At 47.0% G+C, this 23,106-nt stretch overlaps 1 protein-coding gene across 3 annotated transcripts in view; it reads left to right on the plus strand.

The window, feature by feature from the left end:
• Window positions 1-23,106, plus strand: part of FBXO25 (F-box protein 25) — a 40,209-nt gene that overhangs the window by 14,488 nt on the left and 2,615 nt on the right. For 2 of the 3 annotated variants that reach the window (XM_012645896.1, XM_012645895.1), the window contains exons 3-9: window positions 5,377-5,480; window positions 6,873-6,922; window positions 9,418-9,510; window positions 11,190-11,283; window positions 12,602-12,786; window positions 18,576-18,758; window positions 19,996-20,139. In XM_012645896.1, coding sequence (XP_012501350.1) covers window positions 5,377-5,480; window positions 6,873-6,922; window positions 9,418-9,510; window positions 11,190-11,283; window positions 12,602-12,786; window positions 18,576-18,758; window positions 19,996-20,139 — 853 coding nt within the window. Of the gene's footprint in view, window positions 1-5,376; window positions 5,481-6,872; window positions 6,923-9,417; window positions 9,511-11,189; window positions 11,284-12,601; window positions 12,787-18,575; window positions 18,759-19,995; window positions 20,140-23,106 lie in introns of those variants that run through there. The other variant, XM_012645897.1, reaches the window with a different exon arrangement.

Consider the following 23,106-nt stretch of genomic DNA (forward strand, 5'->3'; position numbering starts at 1 on the left):
TTCTAATTTCTTATTTGAGGAATGGCAGTAAAGAGGTCTTAAAATTTCCAATATCCCAAATTTAACTTAGGTACTTTTTTCTTTCTTTTTTTTTTTTACTTGTGAAATGTAGCATACATCAGGAAAAGTGCACAAGACAAATTTGGCAGTTTGGTGAAGTGTCACAAAGGAAAGAACAGAGTAGCCGACGTGGTCAAGGAAGCCCCCTCCCTGATGACTCACTATCTGGTGGTGCTTTTCTAAACACTGTGGCTGAATTTTGTCTGATTTTTGAACTTCGTATGTATAGGATCATACATGATGAATTTTGTAGCATCTTGTCCCTTTTGGTCTGCTTTGTGTGGTTCATCCATGTAACTGAACATGTGGCAGTGTTCAGTCTGCTGAGCATTCTTGTGTCTTCAGGTTTACCTGCGTACTTGTTGTGGTTGAATAGATACCTGGGATCAAGAGAGTTGGCCCACTGAATGTGCACAGCTCCTGCTAACGGCTGTGCCGGCTCCTTTCCAGGTGGTCCCGTCAGCTGCTTGTGGATGTGTGGACGGGAGCTGCCATTCCACAGCCAAAGGTGTCGTCGCATTGTGGTTTATTTTGCTTTTCCCTCCTTGGAAATGCTCAAGACAGTGTGGTGTCGGGTAAGAACAGACAAATAGATTAGTGGAATAGAACACAGAGCACCCGAAAATATGATCCACAGTTACAAGGTCAGTTGTTTTTTGATAGCGGTGTCCAGGCACGACAGCAGGGGAAAGCTTTTCAACTGGATAAACGTGGGAAGGAAAATGAACCTCTGCTACTAACTCTCACTGTGGACACACATTAATTTTAGATAGATTATAGAATGAGCCATAAAAGCTAAAACTAAAGTTTCAAGAAGAAAACAGGAGAATGTTTTCACAACCTGAAGGGAGGCAGATTTCTTACCACACAAAAAACACTATGAAGAAAAAAATAGTAAATTGAACTTCTTAGTATTAAAAACTTCTTATCTGAAGTCATCATTAGAAAGGCAGAGGAAATAGAATAGCCAAAACAACTTTGAAAAATAAGGACAAGATTTCAAGACTTACTATAAAATGTAAAACTACCATAATCAAGAGAGTGTGGCATGTGGTATTGTCGAAAGGACAGGCACACAAGTCAGTTTGGCAGGATGGAGGGCCCCAGAGAGGTCCATGCCAGCGCAGTCGGCTGATCCTTGGCACCTCAGCATGTTCAGTGGGTGCTGGGCGCCATGGCTCATGCCTGTAATTCCAACACTGGGAGGCTGAGGCGGGAGAATTGCTTGAGCACAGGGGTTCAAGACCAGCCTGAGCAACACAGCAAAACTCTATCTCTACAAAAAATAGAAAAATTAGCTGGGTGTGGTGGCGCATGCCTTTGGGAGGCTGTGGCAGAAGGATTGCTTGAGCCCCAGGAGTTTGAGGTTATGGTGGATTATGATGGAGCCCCTGCACTTTAGCTTGGGAGACAGAGCAAGACCTTGTCTTTAGATACATATATTTTTTCAATGGAGAAAATATAATCTTGTTAATAGACAGTGCTGGAAAACTGGATGTCTGTATGCAAAAAAATGACCTACAGCTCACACTTTACACAAAAACTAACTCAATGAATTATAGACCTAAATGTAAAACATAAAACTTATGCAAGAAACACAAAAGAAGGTCTGCATAGTAGTCTTAGGCAGAGTTTTTAGATAAGACACCAAAAGCATAGTGCATAAAAGAAAAAAATCAATCATTTGTATTTCTTAAAAATTTTTCAATTTTGCTCTTAGAGAAACCTTTTGCAAATCACATATCTATTAAAGGAGTAGTATCAAGAATGTATAAAGAACACTTAGAACTCAACATAAGAAAACAAATAACCCAATAAAAAATTGGGCAAAAGATCTGAACCTGCACTTCACCTGGGAAGATGCTAGGATTGCAGAGAAGCACGTGCAGATGAGCAGGTGACGTCTATGTCATCTGTTGTCAGGAGAATGCAGGCAGTCCCCAAGGCAGATGACTGTGCTAGCCTGAGGCCACCCACTGTTTGGGGCAAGCAGCAGCAGTTCTGAGGAATGAGACGCCACAGTGGGCCTGGCGAAGCCCCCACATGTTCCTGGTGGCTAGAAGACCATGTACCTTCCTCATGGGAATTCCATGTCCTGTGCTAGGGCGGGAATGGCGACTGTCACAGCCGCTTTGGAAGACAGTCCAGCAGTTTCTTAAGTTAAACTGCCCTGTGACCAGCAATCTTTTAGGTGTTGACCCAAGAAAAATGAAGATTTATGTTTACACAAAACCCATATGTGAGGGTTAATGGCAGTTTTATTCAGTAATTGCCAATACTTGGGCAAAACCTAGATGTCCTCCAGCTGGTGAGCGAATGAATGAATCATGGTAACATCTCTACAACAGATTACTGCCCAGAAGTGAAGAGGAACAAACTATTGATTCACACAATAACATGGGTAGATCTTAAATTCATTTTGCTCTGTGAAAGAAGCCGGGCTCCAAAGGCTTATGTAGTGTGTGCTTCCTTTTGTCTGACAGTCTAGGAATAAACTACAGGGATGGAGAAGGAATCGGTGCTTCCAGGGTTAAGAGCTGGTGGGAAGGGAGAATTGATTACACAGAGAGCAGGAGGCAATTTTGGGAGTGATGGGACACTGTTAGATTTAGGACTATGCATTTGTCAAAACCCACAGAACTGTGCACCAGGAAACTTCACTCAAGTCACCCAGGGTGTTTGTGTGTGTGGGTGACCTGGATGATACAGGGTGTGGCAGATGGATCTAATCGCGTTACAGACACATCCACAACCACACTGATGTGGCTCTGGAAGGAGCCAACCTGCAAGTACCTTTAGAAAGTGGTGTTTGCACAGGATGCTCTAGGACCAAAGGCAAAAAGCTCCAGTATGTGTATGTAGTCTGGAGTTAGACAGATGTGAGTGGGCATAGGTCACGAGAGCTGGACCCCTCGCTTTGGAGAGAAGCTGCAGATGAAGGAGGAGCTGGGGTTGCCCTGGCCTGAGACTGGGGGGCTTTCGGCATGAGCTTGGTGGTCGTGAGTGTTTCAGGGAGAGATGAGGAAATGCGGATCTGTGTGTGCCTGAGTTAGGGCTGTGTGCCCAATCCCCGGGCTGTGGACCGGGACCAGTACTGGTCTGTGGCCTGTGAAGAACCGGGCCCAGCAGCAGGATATGAACGGCAAGCTAGTGAGCAAAGCTTTATCTGTATTTATAGCCATGCCCCATCACTTGCATCACCGCCTGAGCTCTGCCTCCTGTCAGATCAGTGGCAGCATTACATTCTGCAGTATGATGAGTTGTATAATTATTTCATTATATATTACAATGTAATAGTAATAGAAATAAAGTACACAATAAATGTCATGTGCTTGAATCACCCGGAAACCATCTCTCCACCCTAGGCTATGGAAAAATTGTCTTCCATGAAACTGGTCCCAGGTGCCAGAAAGGTTGGGACTGCTGATGGGGTGACATCTGTTTCCTAGCTCTGTCCACGGAGGGGCCTCAGCACAGGGACACCAGCAGCGGTGAGCAGAGCCAGCCCAGGTCGTGGTATCTAACGGCTCCTGAGAGAAGGGGTTGATCTCAGAGCTAGAGTGGGGCAAATGAAAGAGTGAGCCTAGGGCATCTTGTGGTGCCCTAAAGTGAATAAATGCTGGAGAAAGGGATGGAAACATATTGGGTGTCCGAGGGCAGAGGCTGTGGAGCAGAGCATGGGCAGTGACAGCAGTGGGCTACAGCCTGGAGAAGTGAGTGTCTGCGTCGTGCTCATACAAACACACGGCTGAGCATAAGCGAGGTTGAAGGAACAATCTGCCTTACAGAAGAATTCCAGTTAACAGGTGTAGGGGAGGGATAAGGGCAATAGAAAATCACCGTTAGAAACCACCATGAGGATGTTGCCTAATTCTGAGCTGCTCTGCACCCTGTGGCCGCCCCCAGGTCAGCCCCACCTGCGGAGTCCGCTGGGGTTGGGGGGTGCCCCCGGGGAGCCTCAGCCAACACAGTCTGGGCCCAGCGCCTGTGGGCAGGGTCTGGGTCATGTTCGGCGTGTCCTCGGGCATCTCCCTCTCAAGCACGCCGGCTGGGGTGCCAGTGATGCCATCTCCCTGGACTGAGCTCAGCGGGCTGTCCTTGCTTCTCCTTCCACGTCCTGTTTTCATTTCTGTGACACTTCCTGGAGGACCATGTATTTCTGCTTTTCCTTTGATATGTTTGTGATTTAGTTAGAAAAGCCTTTTGAGATTCGAAAGCTTCTGCGTTCAGTATTTGAATCACTGACAACGAACCAGTGAGGGATGAAGCGTGAGATGCAAGCATAAACACATCTCCACACGTTGGTGTTACGCAGTGTGTGCCACAAAGCAGGACGTCTGTGTCTTTTTCAAATGCACCTTTGCTTGTCTCCATGGTTTACGCCTCCTGCCAGTGCTGTTTAAGTCTGTTCTGACAGAAATAGTCACTTGGCAAACTCAGATAGTTTTATTAAAAGTAAATACTGGTGAGTGGAAAGAGGCTTGTATACAATTTTCTTGTCAAAGTACTGCAACGGGGCAATAAGGACTTTTAGTTTCTTCGTTTCGAGTATTATTCTCACATGCCCAGCCAGCAGCTTGTTAACAGTGTGTCAAAAAATAAGAATTTTTCACATTTTTAGTTTCGAGGGTGTGGATCTGTTTATGGGTTTTTTGTTTTTTGTTTTTTAAAGAAAAGGTGTTCAAGTTGTTATTACCTTATGATTTTATTTCCTTATTCCATAAAAAAAGAAATATTGGAAAACCTTTTAATTAAGTGTATTTTAATGGAAAAAAAATGTTTTGCTTCACCTGGTTTCAGTTAAGTGCCTTAACTGCGTATTTGGTGGATGATTAATAAAATGTTCAGTACAGTAATAATTAAGTTAAATCTTTAAAAATAAAGTTGAGTCTTTATTCAACACTGGATCAGAGATGCAGCAGGTCATTCGTATCCAGTATCATACTGCCACTAACTTTTTTCCAGGGTTTTTATAGTTTTCTAAAAATAATCTCTGTGTTTTAATAAAGCATTTTGACACTACTTGGTTGAGCATATCAAGATCCTTGGGAAAGTCTAAAACGTGTTCGTCCCCTTCGGGTGTAACATTCTCAAAAGAACCAGAATACACATCAGATTTTTCAAAACAAAAAAATGTACTGGGCATTACCTTTGTAATTTTGTGTCTGTGAAAATTAACTAGTACTTTCTGAATTTAACATGATTTTTATTTTGTTCTCCTGAATTGCAAACCAAATATTTATTGCATTCTCTTAAGAAAAGCCAAATGAAGATCTCCCTGAAAAAATATTTTAATAGGATATATTTTTATTTCAGTGTCTTAAGTAGTGAAGATGAAGAAATATTCAACGATGAGGAGCAAGAATATGCATCCAAAAAAAGGAAAAAGGACCATTTTAGAAATGACACAAATGCTCAAAGTAAGATTATTTTCACTGATGATTTTCTGATATTTTACTTGTTGAGTATGTTGAAATACTAAATTGCTTTGGCAGGGCCATTTTATGAAATAAAAGATGATACAGAAGTGTAAACAGCAGCACGGTATCCAGGGCTGCCCACTGAGTCAGTGATGGTACTTTTTGTAGCTCAGCCACTTCAGCTGGTAAGATGTGAGATGGCAGAACCCACAGAAGAGCCCAGGCCTCTGATGACGGAATCACAGTCATGATTCGGTTCACTCCTGAGCAGCCAGGCCACACGGGGCGTCCTCACTGGTGCAGGAGTCAGACACGGTCAGAGCACTGGTGTAGGACGCTGGAAGCTGTGGCTGGGCCGGAGGTGGGACGGCTGGAGGTGACACTGCGGGCACTGCCTCAGGCACAACCTCGAGCCCAGATGTAGTGTGGCCCCGGGAGGATGGGCCCCAGGAGATGCCTGAAACTACAGAGAGGACCAGCCCTCAGGTGCTGTTTGTTTCTGCAGACACACCTGTGGCAAAGTTTAATCTGTAAGTTAGGCATAGGAGGAGATTAACAATGACTGATGATAAAAAGAACAGTTATGGCAACATGCCAATATCACTGCTCTTGCGCTTTGGGGCTGTCATGGAGTAGAATAAAGGTGACCTGAACACAAGCACTGCGACACTGCCACAGGCAGTCACTGCCATGACTCTGGTGGCTCCTGAGTGACCAATGGGCAGGCAGCATAGACAGTGTGGTTCACCACAGGGAGAGGTCTGGGCCCGGCAGAGCAGGATGGCAGCGTGAGATGTCACCACGCTACTCAGAATGGCACACAATTTAAAACCTGTGAGTTCTTGTCTAAATTTTCCGTTTGATATTTTCAGACCATAATTGATCCATGGGTAACCGAAACTGCAGGATTAAGGCCGTGGCTGAGGGGGGACTACTGTAGGAAGAACATGGGGTCACACGGTAAAGGTAGCCATCGTGACTCTTGAAGCTCTGGGTTTTGAGTTAGGTGAAAAATTTGTTTCTATGGAGTATCATGTAGAGCAATAGAAGAATAGAACTTTTTAGGGTACATAAGAATTTATTAATAACTTAATTGCATTTTTGTAATCATTTGTGTTTTCATATAACTCCAGTCATTAATAATACTAGTTTTCTTCCAAGTTACTAGGCCTTGGCACTGTCTTAAATCATTTTTCATGTGAAGGTGTTTCAGCACCTCTCAAACTGATACTAGGAAATAAGCAATTCCGTTTGCATTTAACCAAGTAATAGCATCTCTTGCACAGTAAGTCAGATAGTTTTGTTAACATGTCCAATTATTAAAATTCCTTTAAAATCTTCATTTTGAAATGATTTGCCACATTGTAAAAACAAAATTAATTTTCATTCTAGGTTTTTATCGTGAAAAATGGATCTATGTCCATAAAGAAAGCACAAAAGAAGTAAGTATTCTATTGTAAATAAGAGTGTATCTTGGATTGTTTCTGTTGAACATGTCACATTAAATAAACATGTAAAGTGACAAATTATTTATTTTACAATATCAGATCTACGGTTCGGTTCACAGTCTAACTGATGAAAGCATAGGAGAAGCTTTGGAAGCAGCAATTATCAATCGTGTGTGCATTTTGTGTGTGGTGTGTGTGGTCGTATGTGTGCAGTGTGGTGTGCATGTCATTGTATGGTGTATGTATGTGGCGTGTCTGGTATGCCTGTGTGCCTGTGCAGTGTGTGGTGTGTGTGGCTCCTGTCCCCCGGCATGTACCTGCATCAGGGGGGCGGGGGGGACTATTGGAAACTGCGCATGGAATCCTGCGACGCTGCATTGTGTTTTCTGGGTGCTGCTGGGACATCCACCTCCAGCGTGCGGGGGTTAGGGCGTCAGGAGCCCTCTCTCTCGTGGAGAGTGGCTGATCTGAGCTTAGGGACCACTGTTGTGTCTGTGCGAAGCGTCCTGGACTCTCCCTGCTGCTCTTTGGCCAAGTTGGCTCAAGCTCTTTTTATGAGCCGTGAAACAAGCCAGTTCCCTGGAAGAGCTTTCCTGCTTCTCTACTTAGCATCAGGGAGGCTTGGCTCCTTTTATAGTCCTAGAACTCTGCATTTGCTGTATCGTGCGGCAGTTGGGGGTGTGTGATTCAGGGAGCGATTGTTCATCATCTGCTATGTTAGGGTAACTTAAATATTCCAGAAATGTGAATAGTGGATGTTCTGAAACTGGCCCAGCTCCTAGAAGTTTAAGGATTAGATTCTGAGAAAGAAAACTTACTCGATCTATTTGGTGATGGTTAATGGGTGTAAAGCTACGCTGATCCTTGGCATACACTCTGCCATGCCATTAGAAATTGTTTGACAGAACATGACCTAGGTCGTGAAAAACAAAGCTGAGAGCTTAGGAAAGACCATTAAGCATTTCATCTGCTGCGTGTTACACGCTCAGCACAGAGCAGAGAATACCATTTGAACTAGCACAAACAATGAGAGGGGAGTTCATCGTGAGGCCAAGGGATGTTCCCTGGATCCTGGGAACGGCTAGGACGGGACCAGCGCTAGGACCTGGAGTGGTGTGTTGCTGCATCTCGTCCTGTGCCCTCACCAGGTCTCTGCTGCGGCCCCGTGGCTTCCCAGGTTGCGTGTTGTGGTTCAGACATTCTCTTTGTGGTCCTCTCTGTGAATCAGATTTCATTTCCTGTTGTGAGTGTGTGGCTACCTCGGAAAGGTGTCTGCACCATCGTTTAGAATTGCTTGAGAAGAGAAAGCAAGCAGGGATGGTAGCTGTGAAGGTTTCCAGTTGTAACCTCTCTCTAACGTAACTTCCTCCCCCAGCTTCCAGGAAAGTGTCCTGCCTGCTGCACAGGGCGTCAGGGTATCACCTGTATCTAACAGACCTCTCACTCCAGCTCCTGGGAAAATGCCCCGCGTGTAGCAGACACTCAGTAAACGTATTTGGATGTGGATTTGTGTGCACTTGATGATGGTGCTTGGGATTTGGGCGCAAAGCCACCAAGCCTCTGCATGCGTCTGTCACTGGAGGCTAGGGTGTCGCTGCTCTCGCCACTTCCTCTAAACCATACCAGGACATCTGTTGGAGACTTGAGGAGTCCCCTCGTGTTTTCCATTATTGTTCTCCAGTGTACTATCCCCACAACTTTGCATTGAAAATATATTTATATATTTCAAGTATTTCAAATACAGAGGATGGAGGTGGAGTTTAAAATGACTCCTGAAAGCTCATGTGTAAATCTGTACAAACCAATGTAGAATATAGGGTATATCATTGAAGAAAAACACCTGAAATAGAATAGCAGTGTTGGCAGTACTGAAAATAAATTGTTTCATTTTATTCCTTTGATTCTTGGACTTGTGGGTCTAATGACCAGCTTCTTGGGTGTTTTGGGTGCCCACATCCATGCTCCCAGCCTGGAAGCTGCCCGTGGTCGTGTCCCACGCTCGCCTGCAGCCGTCTACTTCAGCACTGTTTCTCAGGGATGCTTTCCTCCTGCCCGGGTGCCTCTCCAGGCCTTGAGCCTTTGTGGGTGAGCGTACTCCCAGCCCGGCAGCACATGCCTCCCCCACATAGAAATCCTGTGTTTCAGCTATACGTGAGTAACACCTGCATCCTTGCAATATGCTAAGCAGGTGATTGGCGTGTTGTGTTTTATAACCTAGAATATATCCAGTGTTTTAATTTGATAAATATTTTTCTTTGTCATGACATCAGTAGTGGTGTAAAAAATGTCAGTTCATAGTGTCTGGAATACACATAAACAGCTTAAATTTAGCAGTGCTATGTGCTCTCATCTAAATCGGAAATCAATCTTCAGCATAAAAAAACAAATGTCCTCTGCGAAAATTAAAAATTTCACAGTCTAATTGACATTAGCTGTCAGTTCGTTTTGGCTAATTAACTAATCTTAACTGTTTTGTGTTCCTTTCCCAGAGGCATGGCTATTGTACCTTGGGAGAAGCCTTTAATCGGTTAGACTTCTCAAGTGCAATTCAGGATATCCGAAGATTTAATTATGTGGTCAAAGTAAGTGATTTATTCCAAATCTACTTTAAGGACTCTTTGAATAACTGTATTTTGGAGATTGCAAGTTTACAATGTTTTAAGATGCTTGTGGCAGCTGTGTAAAGGTGCACCTGCTTACGGTGCAGAGAATCAAAAAGGGTACTTGGTTCAGGAGAAAATGGTGAGAACTGAGGATTTCCCAGTGTTGGGGTCATGGGTGGCGGGACCCCCAGGTGTGCCCTCACCTGCCCATGGCTCTGTGTTGCGGAGGGATCGTGCCACAGGCCTGTGCACAGCAGCAGAGGTGGGTCGATCGTGGGGTCTGCACCTGATGATTTCGCATGTGTTAACCTGCGTGGTTTTCACAGAGAATGAGCTGTGTTTCATAGAGGAAGAACTAGCTAATAGAAAAGAAAGGATTTTGTACAAAATAGAACTCTACAAAGGCCTCATTGCATTAATGATTTCTTTTTAGGAGAAGTTTTTATCCTGGGCTATATTCAAAAAGAAAGTTCTTACTTGTATGAAGAATAATTACTGTGTGGTTTATTCAGCAGGAGGAAAGAGTGTTCTAGGAGGGGCTCTCGGGAATAGCGGGGGCTGCTGTTCTTATTCCTCAAGAAAACGATCTGTCTGGTAGATTATCTTATAGTGATTTTTTGTTGTTTCGTAGATATTCTGCAAATTGTTTGTATTAATATTATTATCTGATGAAAGTTGTTTTAGTTTTTCTTTTTCTTTTTCTTTTTTTTTTTTTTTGAGACAGTCTCACTCTGTTGCCCTGGCTAGGGTGCCGTGGCGGCAGCCTAGCTCACAGCAACCTCAGACTCCTGGGCTCAAGCGATCCTCCTGCCTCAGCCTCCCCCAAGTAGCTGGGACTACAGGCACGCGCCACCATGCCCAGCTAATTTTTTTCTATTTTTAGTTGTTTGACCAGTTTCTTTCTATTTTTAGTAGACACGGGGTCTCGCTCTTGCTCAGGCTGGTCTTGAACTCCTGAGCTCAAGAAATCCACCCGCCTCAGCCTCCCAGAGTGCTAGGATTACAGGTGTGAGCCACTGTACCTGGCCTGCTTTTTCTTTTTAATTTCCAGATGGAAGGCTGTTTGATTTTCTGATTTTTCTGGTCAGCAAACAACAGCAAGTCTGGATGTAGTCTTGAAAAATATCTGTTAGTGGCCAGGCTCCATTCTGGCCTCTTTCTGGTGGGCCGCTGTGCTGTGGAGGTTGGAAAGCTGAGAGCTACGTTTCACACACTCTTGCAGCTAGGATTCTGGGAGGAGATTAGCATTCACTAGCTAAATGCACTGATGCGAGATTGGAAAGTAGAAGCTGCTGCTGCCTCAACTTCCTTATATTAAATTCTCAAGAAGGGGGGTGCAGGTGGGGAGGGGTAAAAACTTACCTAAGGTACAATGAACACTATTCAGGTGATGGGCATTATAAAAGCTTAAGCATTATAAAAGCTATCCATGTAACAAAAACATTTGTACCCCCTTAATATTTTGAAATTAAAAAAAAAAATTCTTTCAGGTTAACGCAGGTGGTGACTATTTCCTACAACTGGACTCAGGCCGACACAGTGACTTCGTTTAGAATGCCACGTGTTAGTGTGCCTTCATGGTTTTGTGACACATCAGTGTGGTTTGTGTTTCCATGATAGATTTAGATATTCTCAGCTTTTCTCCTCTTCCCTTTCAGCTACTGCAGCTAATTGCAAAATCGCAGTTAACGTCACTGAGTGGTGTGGCACAAAAGAATTACTTCAACATTTTGGATAAAATCGTTCAGAAGGGTAAGATGATCACTGATGTTTTTAATAATCTAAATCTTAATTAGAATTGTGGTGCAGGGAAATGGGATTTTTTTGTCTCTCCCCGATGTGTGTGCTGCCCAAACAGTGGTGTAGACACTGGTGCCATCAGACAGGAGCACAGGTTGTCCCTCCCAGTGTCACTGCGTTTACTTTTCTTTAAGTTGCTTTTGCACACAAAGGGCTATATTAGGAAAAATGACTAATCCCAGAGTTTTAAAAAACTATTTTACCTTTTCATGGTTAGCTAATCACAGTGCATTTTAGCTGTATGGTTCCACAATTAGCAAGATGGTGACTTACTCATGTAAGCATCAGATAAACCAATTATTTTCTGTTTAATCAGCTTGCCTTGATTAATTAGTGGCTATTAGTAAATGAAACTTTAAATTTCACACCGTGAGTTTATGCATATATAGGAATTTATGGCTATATGTATTAAGCCATTTTAAAATATTCTCATTATACTTGCAAAAATCTCGAAAATGATGCCACTTTGGGTTTCAGTGAAAGTAGATCTTTTTTACTGTATAAAATACACATAACATCAAATTGGCCATTTTTTTTTTTTTTTGGAGACAGAGTCTCACTGCGTTGCCTGGGCTAGAGTGCCGTGGCGTCATCCTAGTTCACAGCAACCTCAAACTCCTGGGCTCAAGCTATCCTTCTGCCTCAGCCTCCCGAGTAGCTGGGACTACAGGCATGCGCCACCATGCCCGGCTAATTTTTTCTATGTATTTTTAGTTGTCCGATTAATTTCTTTCTATTTTTAGTAGAGACGGGGTCTCGCTCTTGCTCAGGCTGGTTTCAAACTCCTGAGCTCAAACAATCTGCCCGCCTCGGCCTCCCAGAGAGCTAGGATTACAGGCGTGAGCCACTGCGCCCAGCCTAAAATTGGCGATTTTTAAGTGTACAGTTCAGTGGCATTAAGTCTACGTACGCTATTGTGCACCATCACCACCATCCATCTCCAAACCGAAACTCCGTCCCCGTTAAACACTAACTCGTCAGCCCGATGGCCGTCATTCTTCTTTCTCCCTGTGACTTTGGCTGCTCTGGGTGCCTCATGTAAGTGGGATCATGCACTGCCTGTTCTTCTGTGACTACCATATTTCACTTAGTGTGATGTCCAGGATCTATCCATGTTGAAGCATGTGTCGGAATTTCCTTCTGTTATGTATGTGTAGACCGTATGTTGTCTGTCTGTTCATCTGTCGATGGACATTTGAGTTGTGAAACTAGACTATTTTTAAAGGCTGTGGTTAACTGTATCATCCAGTTTTGGTTTTTTTTATTTCAGTCCTCGATGACCACCACAATCCTCGCCTGATCAAAGATCTTCTCCAAGACCTGAGCTCTACCCTCTGCATTCTTATCAGAGGACAGGGGAAGTCAGAATTGGTGGGAAACATCAACATTTGGATTTGCCGATTGGAAACTATTCTCACCTGGCAAGAGCAGCTGCAGAATCTCCAGATGACTAAGGTATGAATATCCTGACGTAACAGGTACTGCTCTCTGCTTTGATGTCACAGAAGTCATTACCTCTTCATATGAGAGACTGTTGCAGCGTTTTGGAAGTTTGGTTTTTTTTTGTTTTTTTGTTTTTTACCTTTTCACAAGTATTAAATTGTTTCAAAATAGAATTGAACCAAAAGACCCCATAATGGCTTATAGTTATTGTTGGAAAGACTATGGGTGGTAACCATCAAACAGGGCTGATCTGTGGGGGATTAGGTGATAAATTAATTCACCTTTAAAGGAAAATAAGTATTTCAGTTATTAATATAACATTTAATAAATCATATAGCCAGTAATTCTCCATTTATCTAGTTGTTGCTTCTCTAGGATGAGTAGTTTTTTCGCCTCTTGCTGTCTTGCGGGCGGAATGGGGATGTGTGTATAGTTCATTGGCAACAGCAACCAAAGCAAAAAGCAAGTGCAAATCATGTCAGTTGTTTTGATATTTTTTATTTATTCTGGTAATTTGTTTCAACAAGGAAAACATCAACACCATTGATTAGTTTTAGATTGTGTATTATTTATCTCTAGTCCTAATAAGAGAAAGAATAAACTGAATGTATACTTCAGTGGCATAAGTTATGTGGCCTTTGTGGTGTAAATGAGTCCCCAAATTGTACCGGCTGGGTCATGTTACCTTTTACTAATGTCACTACAGCCTAGGTTCCAGTGAAGGGAGCCGTTTCCAAGTGACCTTGGAATGCCTTAATTTTTGGTCATTTATTTGCCATCTAAATACAGTATTTACAGAAAGAGTAGTGGTTTCCTAATTATGAGTCTGAAATTATTACTAATAACCTAGTATTCGGTGCCAGTAAGAGCTAAGCACATTTTGCGGTAAACGTTGGACTGTTGTTTTACACATGACACTGCCGGTAACTCAGCGCTCTCCATGGTCCGGCCCTGCACCAGCCTCGTTCCCCATGCAGAGCTGCGTCCTGTCATAAAGGCCCATCTGCAGCAGGGTGAGTAAACGTGCACGTGGTGTGCTGCAGATGCCCTGGCGTAACAGCCTGGCCCTGTGGCCTGGGTCCCCTCCACAGCATAGTGACGACGCACCGGAGAGTGAGGCCTGTTGTCCACAGTGGGGTTTCAGTGGTCGGGATCCCTAAGGAAGAGGATGTCTGGGAGAGGCCAGGGAGCAGTCTTCCTGGTCTGGCTAGAAGTTGCCGGTGGGGCTTAGCTGCTGTGCGTCATTTAGAGAGAAACGTAGATTAATGACGGGCTCAGAACGGTAAGGATAGGAGAGAAACTGCAAGGATGGACCAACACATATCCCGAAGGGGAAAGGGAAGAGAGAGCCAGGATAGGTGTTTTCTTTTTGCCTAAAGGGAAAGGCACGCATGCGCACTGAGCTCCCACGTGGGTCTCATTTTCACTACACTGGCCAGGCACAGGAGCAGGCAGAGGGCCGTGAGCGGGCACCCCGTGGGGAAGACGCTCTGCTTTTGGCCTGGGGTGGGTCACACAGCCCTGGCATCTCCTGTATGCCTTGGCGTGGAAGCCCGGTGCCACCATCACGCTGTTCTGAGCAAGTGGGGAAAATAAGCTGCAAAAACGGAGGAATGAGAAGGAGCGACGACTGCTTGGCGGTGCTGGTTGTCCTGTCCCCGCACATCTTACACCTGAGACCAAGCTGGCTGCTTCTGGTTCTTCCGTGGCTTGCGGGTTGCTGAGGTCTTTCCTGCACGCCCTTGGGCTTGTCTGCCCCGGGTGGGAGATGCGGTGGGGCCCTGTGCCCTGTGTCCAGCCTCGGGGTGGCTGATGGTCAGATGCTGCAGTTGGTCGGAGGACTTTGACCTTTCTGGGAATGTTACTGGAGAACAATGGAAAGAGCTTCCACATCAAATCCCAGAGCTGTGTTTGTAAAAACCAGACTGGGTCTGCCGAGTGGGTCTGGAGCTGCTGAGGACGGGGAGTCCTGGTTTGTACCCACCGGCTGATGGTGCGTTGCTGCCTAGGCTGGAGTGCGGTGACGGCATCACAGCTCACTGTAGCCTCCAGCTCCTGGCCTCAGTCAGTCCTCCTGCCTCAGCCTCCCAAAGTGCTGGGACTGCAGATGTGAGTCATTGCCGCCTTGGCCCCTCTTCAGTTTGGGGTCATGTGAGCAGATGAGGGCAGAGCCGCCGGGGGCATCCACGACTCCTGTGGGCGAAGTCCGAGCGCTCTGCATGAAGTGCAGCCATCTCAGCCTCACGGGGTGCCGGGCCGGTTTTCTCCCGTGAGCTGACAGCCTTCTTTCTCTTCTAAATGCTCCTAACGAAAAATACACTGATAACCCTTAAATCTAAATTCTCATACTCTGAAAAGTAAGCAGAAACTTTGTATATGTTAGCATCAAAAGATTCTAAGAACATTAGAAATGCTGCTTTTCTCTTGTAAAACAAACATACTTTGCTTTTTAAGCTATGTTGAAGGTACAGTAGTGCTGATAAACTTGAATTTTTGTATTTATATCTCCTCGTGTCTTCCCCGTGACCCAGTTAGGTGGGTACACAAATACGTGCTCCATGTGCCAGGCTCACCGTGAGGTGGACACATCCATTAGCAGGTGTGGCCATCAGCGTCGGACCCCTGAGGGCCCAGGGAGCTGTGTGGGGCACACAGGGTGGCCCGGCAGGGCTGGGTGTGGTAACAGGTGCACACAGGGCTGTTGACAGGTTACATCGACCCACAAATGCTGTGGCACTTCAGGTGGAGCTTTGTGAATGGGTAGGACAGGCCCAGGTGCTGTGTGCTGGTCAGGGCTCAGCAGCGCTGTGTGGGGACAAGAGCCCTGGTCTGTACCAGTGGTCAGTTTCCCACGACGACGGATTTCAAGCCACCAACAAAAGGTAAATTGGCTCACAAGATGCAGAACTGGCTGCTGCGAGCAGGTGTGGGTGGCTCCGGCCTGCCACTGGGTGTAGGGGCAGAGAGAACCTCACAGCCAGAGGTGTGGGAAACGTCTGCACTTAGGGGCTAACACAGCGTGGTGTCACGTGCCTGGGAGAAGTGCAGGAGGTTGGACGGACGTGGGCTTGGCAGGTGTTGAAGAGCATCTGCTGTTCTCTGCTCGAGGGCCCCTGGAGGTCTGTGTGCAGGGGGACCGCTGGGCCAGGGCAGAGGGGAGCAAACCCCCACTGTAGTCGTGAGGATGATTTGGGGAGATGCTTTAGAGGACGGTTAGACAGCACTTGGCGACTTTGCAAAGGGAGGGACGGAGGGAGACCACAGGGAGACGTCAGGGCCACCCACCTGCCTGGCTGGGGACAGCCCTCCCTGGAGGTGCGCAGCGCCCTCAGGAGCACAGTGGGGCCAGGCCACCTGGCACCAGGCTAGGTGCTGGACCCCATCTTGGGCAGCTCCCATCCCATCTGTAGCTCAGTTTTCTTCTGTGTAAAATGGAGTAGTAATAGTAGGACAGATTTCTGTCAGCAGAAGTGCTTCCGCAGAGAAGTAGGAGTCATTGGTATTCGAACACAATGGCTGGACTATCCAGAAGCAGGAAAATCAGCTCAGGTAGATGGGAGAGATCACACCACGGCAAAGAGCATGTAGCCAGCCAGTGCAGGCAGTGTGATTTCTGTGTGTTGTTGAGCAAGACTTTTTTTTTTTTTTTTTTTTTGAGACCGACTCTTGCTCTGTCACCTGGCTGGAGTGCGGTCGTGTCATCACAGCTCACTGCAGCCCCAGCCCCTGGGCTCAAGGGATCCTCCCACCTTGGCCTCCCAAAGTGCTGGGACTACAGGTGCGAGCTACTGTGCCTGGCCTGAGCAAGACTTTTGGGTCACGTTATATCTGAATGGCAAGATACTATTTAGGAGAACAGCACTGGCATTTCTGCTACACCCTCTGGTTATCGGCGTACCAGGGCTATAAATCTGGATCTGCCAGAAAACCCCGGCACCTGGCTGTCACGCAGACTCTGTAATTCGTTACTGACCCAGGATGTTTTTCTGCCATTTCGTACCACCTGAAGCTTTGTGATTTTAGCAGCAGAATCTCTTTAAATGCCTGTCTGGTAGAAATTTCCCTCAATGGGAAGAAGGAAACACCTGTTCAAAATAAGATTTAATTCTTACAAGAGTGTTAAGACCATTAGTTGGGGATTAGTTTGCGTACCTGTTATTTCTTGTATCCACTCTCCGCCATGCGCTGGACAGCAGAGGAGGAAGGGCTCATAAAGCTCGAATCAAACATGCCCAGAGGCGTCAGTAGTGACTTGCACTCAGATGTGTCTGCTGTGCGCTGCAGGGGCTGCCCCACGCGTGGTTCCCGTCAGCTGTGGGGGCAGTGACACGGCGCGAGGCCGTGAGTGTGGAGGGACGGCCGTGGGCGGGACAGCACAGGTGCAGCCACGAAAGTGACAGTCGCATCAGAGCGCAGAGTGCTGGAGTGTTTCGTGGACCTTCAGCCAGGCCGAGACCCATGGGGCCGGGCGGCGCTCGATGCCACGTGAGGTAGATCAGGACAGTCCCGCGGCCGCCCACCCTGGGGCTGCCCACCAGGTGCTCTCAAAGTTTCCCTCAGCAGTTCCGTTTCCCAAGTCCTGGGAAGGAATTTCCACAGCAGGAGGAGGCAGGGAGTCGGGCGCAGGCTCACCCCTCTCCTTCACCCACCGTCCACGGAGGCCAGGGGATTTCAGACCCAGACTCAAGGGATTAACTCATTCTAGCCAAAAATGGACAGTCCGTGTCCTTCCGAACAGTAGGATCAGGGAAGGAAAGCCACTGTCCTCGCGCTGGGCAAGTGTGTGACCTTGTGAGCGCACGTTGTGCAGGCAAGGTCGGGGGCTGTGGCGCCACCTCGGTTTCTCAGCACCCCTGCTCCCCACTTGGCCCGACAGGCAGGACCCAGCGCCCTCCCAGACAGAGGAGCTTCTGTGAGAAGGGAGGCGAGTGAGACTGCGTAACTGTGGCCTGAAAGGGCTGAGCCCAAACCCACCCCAGGGCTGCCCAGGGCAGGGTTGGCCTCCCGGCTGGGCCCAGCCACCCTTCCCCAGCACAGGACCACACGCGTGTACTCTGCTGGAACTGGAAGTCACAGGAATTGAAGGCTGGAAGGTGGCCAGTGTTGGACAAAGGGTGCAGAGTTTCTGGGCTACAGGAGGAGGGGTCCTGGAGGTCTGTCACAGGCCGGCCGTGGGGATGGTCACATAGTGCTAAGTTCAGATTTGCTGAGAGAGGCGATCTGTAGTGTTCTCAGCACAGAAGATTACTGTGTTAGGTTGACCGTGGTAGTCATTCCATAACATGTGCGAACGCTGAAACATCACGCACTGTAAATATATACAATGTTTATGTCAGTTACACCTCAGTAAGAAAAGTTAAAAATTTTGAATCACAAAAACAAATACAAACAAAGCTGGAACAGGCCCTGCAGACGTGATCAACCCTCTCATCTCTGGGTGAGCAGCCACGCCCCAAAGCCCCCATGCACCCAGGCCCCCGACGGGGCACAGGGCATTCCCGGCCGGGTCCCTTGCCCGTGTGACGTTCGACTCGTGCTGTCAGCAGTTCTGCATTCGTCTAGACGCCACAGTCGAGTCCTGCTCCTGGTGTGGAGAGTGAGTGGAGGTGAGGTGGAAGCAGCTGGCGCCAGCCCTGCCCAGGCCCTTCACGCCTGCGAGGGGTGGGGCACAGTGACGCCTGGACCAAGAGCTCCTCTGGGACTGGGTGCCTTGCAGTGCTCGTCGGAGCCTGAGCACCACGTCTGTGTGAGCAGATGCTGCGAACTGTCTGCTCAGTGACACGGCGTGTCTCTCCTTCCAGCAGGTGGACAGCAGGCCGACGCTGAGTGACCTTCCTCTGCACATGCTGAACAACATCCTGTACCGCTTCTCGGACGGCTGGGACATCGTCACTCTGGGCCAAGTGACCCCCACGCTGTACATGCTCAGCGAGGACAGGCAGCTGTGGAAGAGGCTGTGTCAGTACCACTTTCCTGAAAAGCAGGTGAGTGCAGCGCAGCCACGTCCCTGCAGCCTCAGGGGAGGGGCCGGCTGTCCCCTTCTGAAGCATCAGGACCGGTCAGAAGCTACTGAAATCCCTTATGGTTTCTCCTCTATAAAGCATAAGGTTTATCCTTCATATTCAGAAAGAAACATATTAATAATTCTAAAAATAAGCCAAAACCAAGCATCAGAGCAAGAGCTGACCAGGGGTACCAGAGCCTCTGCCTCTCCTCCTCATCCACGGGGTCTGCACACCCTGAGCAGCTGTGAGCTCTCATGAAGCTCACTTGGTCCCTGTCGGCACCTGGGTAGGGGCAGCACAAGCGTGTCCAAGTGTAACTCACTCGGGGCCTAATTCCTTGTCACAGCAAAGCCCCGTGGTCACCATCACCAGGCCTCTGCGGGACTTGGTGTCCCTCCCTCACCCCACAGACGTCCACTCCCATGTATATATCACATTTTGTTTATCTGTTCAACAGGTGATGGATGTTTGGTTTGTTTCATAAAAGTTTAAGGCTTTTGCAATAATGCTGCTGTGAACATTCACGAATGAGTTTGTGTACGGACGCGTTTTCATTTCTCTTGGGTGTGCACCTAGGAGTGGAGTGTCTGGGTCGCACAGTGACTCTGTGTTTAACTTTGAGGAACTGCCAGACTGTTTTCCAAAGTGGCTGCATCATTTTACATCCCACAACCGTGCGTGAGAGTTTCCAATTTCCACATCCTCACCAGCACTTGTGATTATCTGATCTGATTTTAGCCATCCTCGTGGGCACGAAGTGCGGTCTCATTCCACCTCCCCGAGGACTGGGTTACTGAGCATCTTTTCATGAGATTGGCTGTTTGCATATCTTTCTTTGGAGAAATGTCTTTTCAAGTCCTTTCTCCATTTTTAAATTGGTTTATTGTCTTTTTATTATTGAGTTGTGTTTATATATTCTAGATGCAAGTTCCTTATCCAATATGTGATGTGTGTAATTGCTTCTAACTTAATAATATATCACAGACTTCACTCCAGACAAGAACATTTAATCCGTCTAGTAAGACACTTGGTGTTCCGTCATATGGACGTACCATGATTTGTTTGATTTGTGCCTTACTGATTGAATTCACGTAAGTTTAATTTCAAATAGTTAAATGTTTCATGTATGATACTGCCTTTTAAAAATAGTTTTGTGCCTGATGCTACGCTTTGAAAATCACCTTCTGATTCTGAACAGAATTTTGTTTGTGTTTAGTTTTGCAGACATTTGATCCTTTCGGAAAAAGGCCATATCGAATGGAAGTCGATGTATTTTGCACTTAAGAAATATCACCCAACCAAAGAGCAGTACGGAGACACTCTGCACTTTTGCCGGCACTGCAGCATTCTCTTTTGGAAGGTAGTAATTTAAAATATACTCTTGGAATTTGAGGATTGAAATTTGGTGAAACTATTCACCTATATCGTAAGCGTGAAGGTAAAAAAAAAAGAAAATGGAAAGTACCGTTTATGATAAGAAACATCAAATATTGGGGCCGGGGAACAGGCGTCCATAAAAGTAAAATGTGCTCTTGGCACCTGTGGTTTGGGTCAGAACTGGCGTGTGGTGCTCTTCCCCGCGGGCCCCTTTCTCCCTCACGGCATCGTGTGTGGGAGGCGTGTCCCGGAGCAGAGGAGGCTCTGGGTGCCCCTGACTGTCCTCGGCCTGGGACAGAGATGGGCTTCCCGTCCCCTCCCACGGATCTTGGGAGGAGTCGCCTGAGGATGGCGCCCGTGTCCACAGGGGCCAGGACGGGTCTCGGGCCCCTGGTCAGTGCAGAGGGTCCACACACGAGTCACAGCCTTTAAAATAACCTGCGCTTGTTCATTTATTTGATCAAAACTTGACAAGACCGTCATTACCTATCCGCAAGTCTGATCCTTTAGTGAAAGACTTAGGATTGTTGTCTTCGGCAATCTCAGTACCCAAGGAGTAGAGTGGGAGCCTCCATCCTGTCTCACTCGCTCACCAGACGTCCCCGACAATGTTTCCAGTCAGAGGTGAATGTCTGTGTACCACTCCCTTGGAACAATTATTTTCTTAACATATTAATACTGTTTCACCCTGGAATGCATTTCCACGGTTTGATGTCGGGGGAAAAGCATTGAAACCGTAGAAGCCCCGTCCCTGGAGTGGCCCCACACCCTGACCTGTGAGCTCCAGGTCTCAAAGGTAGTCTCCTGCCCATCCCTGCTCAGGAACCGGTTCCCGCAGCGATGGGCTGTCTCTGCCTCCCGCCGCCTCTGGGCCTGGGGAGATGAGGCTTTCGACTGGTAGATGCCATAACCTGTTTTGATTATTTCTTTTGCTTTCAATTTATCTAAATTTGTTATCAGATAAGTCACCAGGCAAGCTATAGCTTGTTGGAAAACAGACAACTGCTTTTAATATTCTATATTTCAAATCACATTTATACTAGGGTGGCTTTTGAAATTATAGTCTATGGTTGAGCAAAGATTTTGAGTTGTTCTTGTATTATGTCAAGAGTTTAGTTTATCAGAGGTGAGTAGCATCATGCTGTTACTGATGATGCCTTCACGCATGAGTAACTTGAGATTTTGTTATTTCTGATTTATTGTTTTATATTTTGGTGTCATTCCCCTCTTCCCTGAAATTAAAAGGAGGATGTGCGGTGTTTTTGCAGTAGAGCAATTGTTTTGTAGAACGTTGTCCCTCAAGAGCAGGGAGCGTTTTGTATCCACCGTGGTCCTCACCTTGGTGAGGCTGGCAGGCGGCTGGTGGTGACACGTGGGACGGGGCTCGTACCCTGTTCTCTCCTCCCTGGTCTGGGGCACAGAGCACTGCACGGCAGGCGGTGACATCTGCACAGAAAGGGAACAGAAGGTGGGCCAGGTTCTTGTGGCTCTGAGACTTGGCCCGAGGGAGCAGGGCGGTCCCTGTGGCCTTTATAGGGCAACGTCTGCGCTCTCTGGACACACGAGGGTGAGTCTTCACTCAGAGTACCGGGCAGACGCAACGCCATCATTTCTAGCTTGAATTCATGCTTCTCCTAAGAGTGACTTTTCCTTTTTCTCCTGAACACGTTGTTTTATACTGAAGCAATATTAAAGCAGGGGTACCTTAGAGGGGACTGCACTGGCATGGGGGAGAGGACTTTCCGTTTGTGTGACAGTCAGTGTCTGCTCAGGACAGCATTTCAGAGCACTGGAGCTCTCCCCTTCTGCTGTCCTCTGGGCTCCTGTGGTCAGGCAGTACAGGCCCAGTGTCCCTTATCTGAAATGCTGGGACCAGAAGTGTTTTGGATTTCAGATTCTTTCGGATTTTAAAATTTGCATATGTGTAACGAGATCTTGGGGATGGAACCCAAGTCTGAACACAAAATTCATTATGTGTCATACACGTACCTCACACACACAGCCTGAAGGTAACTGTATGCAGTATTCTTAGTAATTTCATGTATGAAACAAGGTTTGTGTTAAGTACATGTGTATGGGTTTTTCACTGGTGGTGGTGCCATGTCAGTGCTCAAAAGGTTTTGGATTTGGGAACATTTCAGGTTTTGGATTTTCAGATTAGGGGTACTCACCCTGTATAAGAACATGCTGCCTAAGTTTCCAGAAATATGTAAATTCTGATTTCTTTTTTTCTTTTTTTTTTTTGAGAAATGGTTTTTAGCTTTCCAGAGTAATTTGCTTGCAATTCTTGTATTTAGTGATTTGTCCTGCCATAATGAATCGTGTTGTGGAAGTTCAGGATGGGTCAGGACAGGTCTTCCCTGGTGAAGGTGTCTCAGTTCTGGATCTTGCTCGTCTTGCGTGGGGGCTGTGGTCCCGCTGCAGGGAGGGTGCAGCCCGGCCTCTCCCACCAGACAACACTTGAAAGGCAGTGGTCACAGTCCACGTTTTTATTTCTGAATCTATGTACGAAAGAGCATGAAAAGAGATCCCTACCCCTGACTTAGCATCCCAACAGATGAAGAACTAAAGTCACATCAGAGCTATTAAGGAAATGGGGTGGGGGCTGGGGACCCCAACCCCTGACCTCCTGAGACCTCTGGTGTGACTTTGCCTGCTCTGAGCTGTGTCACTCCCCGCGGCGTAGACATTCTGACCCGCAGGCCCCGGGGCCACCTCAGCTGCTCCTGCACTGGCTTCCCTGTGTTCTGGCTCCATGGTGTTGCAGTCACTTTCTACCTGCCTTCCTCGGAAAGTCTCCAGCACTGTCCAGGTGGGACCAGTAGGGTCACCGAAAGAGTTAGGGTCCCTGAGAGCCGTCTCGGTGCCAGGAATGGAGAGGGGTGGTCTCCCAGCAGTGCAGCTCTCATTTAAAGTCTGTGGATTGTGGGGGTCAGGGAAGCAGAGTGAG

Source organism: Propithecus coquereli, unplaced genomic scaffold, assembly GCF_000956105.1.
Source record: "Propithecus coquereli isolate 6110/MARCELLA unplaced genomic scaffold, Pcoq_1.0 Scaffold238, whole genome shotgun sequence".
Taxonomy (NCBI): Eukaryota; Metazoa; Chordata; class Mammalia; order Primates; family Indriidae; genus Propithecus; species Propithecus coquereli.